The sequence below is a fragment of the Spinacia oleracea genome, chromosome 1 (assembly GCF_020520425.1).
Source record: "Spinacia oleracea cultivar Varoflay chromosome 1, BTI_SOV_V1, whole genome shotgun sequence".
Classification (NCBI taxonomy): domain Eukaryota; kingdom Viridiplantae; phylum Streptophyta; class Magnoliopsida; order Caryophyllales; family Amaranthaceae; genus Spinacia; species Spinacia oleracea.
In genome coordinates this window covers 66,982,092-66,987,350 of record NC_079487.1, presented here as the reverse complement: position 1 = coordinate 66,987,350, position 5,259 = coordinate 66,982,092, and the positions used below count along the sequence as shown (strand labels likewise).

The 5,259-nt window shown below is 33.5% G+C and overlaps 1 protein-coding gene across 1 annotated transcript; it reads right to left on the bottom strand.

Moving 5' to 3' along the window:
- Positions 1-1,222: 1,222 nt before the first annotated feature.
- Positions 1,223-2,635, bottom strand: LOC130465924 (kinesin-like protein KIN-10A). Its single transcript, XM_056834714.1, has 3 exons — positions 2,311-2,635; positions 2,089-2,196; positions 1,223-1,767 (listed from the first exon to the last, which is right to left on the bottom strand). Exons 1-3 carry the CDS (start codon positions 2,311-2,313, stop codon positions 1,558-1,560), a joined length of 321 nt encoding a protein of 106 aa, XP_056690692.1. The 5' UTR covers positions 2,314-2,635; the 3' UTR covers positions 1,223-1,557.
- Between the last annotated feature and the right edge of the window lie 2,624 nt (positions 2,636-5,259).

Genomic DNA, 5,259 nt, shown 5'->3' with positions numbered 1-5,259 from the left:
ATAGGCACCATACTATTAAAATAATTACTTTATCTTTAGAGTAGAAATTATATGTTTGAAAATAATTATTATGTCTTTAGAGTAACTATATGTCCATAAATATAGTTACTATGTCTTTAGAGTAGTAAGTTAGTAACTATATTGTATAAATTTTATCATTTATTATTACAGTTATTATTTATCAATGTTAGTTATTATTAAGTAAAATATAGTTACTATATGTCTTTAAAGTAATTATATTGTTTATATAGTCACTATTCTTTAAAGTGATAATTATATGTTTAAACTATATTATTTATTATTATAGTTATTATGAATTCGTTTCACTTATTATTCATAAAAGTACAAATACTATACGGAGTATGTATTCCGGCGTTTGTTGATTTTTTTTTTAACAAGTGATGTTTCGAAGAAGGTTTTGACAGTGTCCAAAAAAATTGGATGTGGCTCCAACAAAACAAGTTTTGAAACAAAATAATCCAATTACTTCTGGAATTTCTGGTCCTAAGATTGAAGTTCAACAGCTTAAGAATCAGAATGTTAAAGAGTATGGACTTGATGGCCTACCTTTGGTGTAAGTGTTTATTTATTTATTTTATTTTAATATAATTACTATACTTTAATATAGTTATTATTGAAAATATATATAATATTAAGAGTTACAATACGATTATTACAATAACTGTACCACATATAATAACAACTATATAATTAGTATGTGTCCGTGTTAATGCACAAGATTATTATACAATTAGAAAGCTAATAAAGAGCATTACTTCTAGTTTCCTTCTTTATTCATGTAATTATTTAAATTGACTAATATTTAATATTTTCCTTTTTTGTTAGTATTTATTTTTTCCTCTTGTTGATATTTTAATTTCATGCTTTGCTAGTTTCCTATTTGGTTTAGCATAAGTAAGGAAATAAAAAATGATGACGTGGAGTAGTTGTGGTTTGAGAATCGGGATTTCGGACGCCTCTTATTCCTCACCACTCTACTTTAATAATACAGGTATGTTAAGTAAACTGTATACATAGGAAGGTTATTACTATATATATACATGTTAAAGTAATTCCTTCTTTACATAATATATGACCATCAACAAAATTAAGGGTTACTATATCTTGTATAATAATAATAACTATACCAATAGTAATTAAATTACATGTTTTTATATACTAGTTGTATTTCCGCGCGCTAGGTATCACGCGCGGTCCCCTTACATAGCCAAATCCAATAAGTGAAATTAATAGCTTATTTATTTTAGCTAAAGTATCTCAATTTTAATTGGTTAAAGTAATTCTAGTTTTCATTTAGAAAGTAACTAATGCAAGTAATAGTTCTATTAAATGCCCATGTAATATAATCTTATGATGTTTGCTAAAAGTATACAAGTACAAGTACTTTAGTGAAGGTTGCATGTTCTTTTTGAAAGACTCTTTCTCCTCTCACATGCTGGAACTTTGCCCCCAACTGTGAAACATCTTCCTCTTTTTTCTGAAGAAACTTCTTACTCTCTCTGCTTGTTCTCCATTGTTAGCTTCATAATTAACTGATCAATTTTTGTTATTCTGGATCCTATAATACAGAAGAAGCAAATCATTGCCATTGATCTTATCTTTGACAGGGGCATGTGGACCACTAACAATGCATTTCTCCTTTGCTCCATATTTGAGTGTAGATATTGTTTTGTGTGTGGTCTCTTTCAGTTCTGGACTTGCACACAAGATCATCAACATCTTTGACTTGTTGTCCTTAAAAGACTCCTACAATAATATAGCATAAAGCAAAGTTCTTAAACACCCAGTAAACCATAATAAGATGCTTAGGATTAACTTTGAAGCATTCAGTTGAGAACTTGAACCAATATTGGTTGAACACAAGATGACACGAAGTGTAATTGCAGAAGCATAGTTAACTTGTTGTCTCTGAATCGTACATGGGATTCACCATTAGAAATTGACTCAACAACTCTCTTCAAAGTTGTATTAATTTGATTAATCTTTGCAGTCTACATAAGTACGAAGGAGAGTAAATTCTATTTAAGTTCGTCCGAAAATAAACAATCACTTTCTAAATTCTATTACCTGCATTTTGGCTTCTAAGCCAACATGACCAGCTTGTTCTATATTCTCTGATCCCGCCATGTCGACAAGCATCAGCCTTCCACCAACAGTCTGAGCGTCCAAGATTATCTGCCATAATCAATAATACTTATTAGTAAGACAAGGAAAAATGTCATAATTTTCATAAATCAAGACATATTACATAATACAATAGATGTTATTCTGGCAAGATATAATCCGTACCATACAATATCAAAGTGGCTCCTCGAACTTCTGTCATTGCAAATTCGTGCTTCAGACAATCCTTCCCTTTTCCACTTCTTGTATCTCCCTCAAGATTTTTCCAACTTCATTTCCAGATATAAATGTGGCACTTTTGTCTTCTTTCCCGTCACTTCAAGTTTTACCTGAAATGAGAGTCTTTAACTTCAATATAACATAATGATAACATAATTTATTTGAACAATAAGAACATTCCTTTTCTATGAGAATAATTATACTCATAAATTATAATTTAATATGCTAGGAGACCAGTTGTAATTTAGGATATTCATCTAGAGTAAATGTAATTCAGATAAGCTAACATCTTATAATTGAATGTTATATTTAGAAAACAGACAATCCAAAAGCCTAATTTATCAAATGTAAATGCTAATTCATCAACTATCTATCCATAAATTAGACAAACAAGAGTCACAACCTATGTTACTCAGACTTGGGTGCGTGTTCAAGCCTAATTCATCAAATGTAAACGATAAATCATCAACTATGTTGAATCAACTGAAACAATCCACAAATTAGACCAAGAATATAAATTTTAACCCATGTTACTCGGACACAAGTGCATGTCTAAGGGTCCACCTCGATTATTTCATTACATTTATTATAATACAGATAGAGTTTTTAAAATAACCTAACTTTATTATCTGTAATATAATAATAAAAATTTACAGATAATAATAATTATTATTGGATGTAAATAATTTACAGACCAAGAACATAAATTTCACCCCATGTTACTCGGACCGCGTGTAACACCCTAATAATTCCTTGCTTTTTATAAAATATTTTCCAACTTAATACACAGGAATTACCAAGATATTACCGCCACCGTGATAACGGCTAAGGCTATTTACCAGAATTACGCAGCGGAATTAACTAACTTTCAAAACACATTAAATAAGTAGTTAATGGTTATTAAAACAAGTTGGAACCACTGAGGCCCAAATCCAAAGTATTAAACCATTTGAAATCCATTAACTGAAAATAGTAGTCACGACTTTAAATAAAATAGAGTTTATAAATTACGGAAGAATAAAACTCTCAACTCGAATTCCATGATAACTTCTCCCGCAAGTTATCTCTACAAACCTGCTTTATTGAAAATCTACTCACCAACAACGCAAATGCAATTGATGGATCATCATAGGGTCATTAAGGCAAAGGCCATGACCAGAAGACATGAAGCACGAAGTCAGCAAAAGCTGAGTACGAACAAGCTAGAATAACATTCTATCCTAACATGCTTCACTCGACAATTAAATAATCCACATGCAAAAGCCATGTAATAAACAAACAAACATGGAGACAAGACTCGACACTTGACACGACTCTTGACCCGCAGATTAATAAAAAGTAGCTTCGAACGGGTAAAGTAAAGTATCCTCAAAAGGAAAGAAAGGGTGATGGGAGTCAACCATACACCAAAATAAGTCGGACTACTACCGAGAGTCGGGCCATACCGACAGGAATTCCAATGCACAACGGCATAAAAGAGAATGAAACAACGTCTTGTATCATTCTAGGAGTACAAGTTTTCCGGCAAGACTCCCCCCATTGTTCATACTCAAGGTATATACGTTCCAAGAGTTTTTAAGCTCTTTGGGTTACACTTTACGTTAATTAATATGTTATGTTCAAGGCGACTCAAGACTCTACACAAAACACAACATACAAACAATTAAACAATTAAACGATTCAATAATGACACTTCATTATTTTACTTCTTTAGGACTTGTGATCAAACATAGACTCAAGTGAAATTACTCCCATTGTTCCTTCTCAAAAACACTGTTTGAGATAACCCGACATTGCCTCTTAACAAGCGGGGTGTGCCCTTAGCACGAATTGTCCTTAATTCAATTCACATAGACGCTCTAACTGTAATACCTCGTATTTTTATAATATTTATAAGTATATTTTATTATATTTATAAAGCATTTTACGATTTATTAACATTTAAATAATATTTAAATGTATTTTATTTAATGTATTTTTAATTAATTTATAATATTTATTATTTTAATTAATTACGAAACGAATTTAATTCTTGAATTGGGAAATTAAATGAGTTGCAAATGATTTTTAAAGGCTTCGGGTTTTAAATGAAAAGTCCAATTCGTTTTATTAAACGAGCCCAATCAAAAGAATTTAATTCAAGTCCTAAGCTAGCCCAATCATTTAATTCCCTAAGCCCAGTTCTAATTTCCTAAGCCTAGCCCATTAACAATAAGGAGCCTATAAATAGGACTCCTCATCATTAAATGAACCCCTAAAATTTCATAAAGCCCCTTTTTGATTTCTTGCACCTCACTCCTCTCCTCTCTTTGCTCGGCACCCGCACGGCCTCGTGCCTCGAGCCTTCGTGCTCGCCCGCCTCTCGCCCACACACTCACCGTCGCCTCTCCTCTCTTACCCGCAGCCGCAGCGAGCACTCGTGCGCTGCTGCTGTCCCTTGCTCGTGTGCTCGCGCACGCCCCTGCTCGCCTCCCTTGCTCGTGCACTCGTGCACACCCCTGCTGCCCCTCTCTCTCGCTCGTGCCCTCGCACACAGTGCTGCACCCCCGCTCGCCCTCTCGCTCTCCTTCGCGCCCAGCGCGCGCGCGCCCCTCTCCCCGCTCGCGCCCGTCGCTGCTTGTCGCCCTTGCTGCGCGCACACACACGGTTGTGTGTGTGTGTTGTTTGTTCGTTGTTCAATTCTTTTCGCCCAATCACATTATATTCGTGGTTATTCCGTGCTATAGGCCGGATTGGTATAATTTTCTTCTTCCTTACCTATTCTATTTAAATTCCGTATTTTAAATTATTATATTAATATTGTTTTGAGTAATTAAAATGCTGGGAACCGGTTATGAATACCGTGGTTTGAGGATTTGTGTGTTGTGATTCATTAGGTTGGTTTTAATTATTAAA

Excerpts from the sequence above, each read along its gene's own strand:
- LOC130465924 (XM_056834714.1), bottom strand. Across the intron at positions 1,768-2,088 it reads GCTTAGAAGCCAAAATGCAG|GAGTCTTTTAAGGACAACAA; the intron begins GTAATAGAATTT and ends ATATTATTGTAG.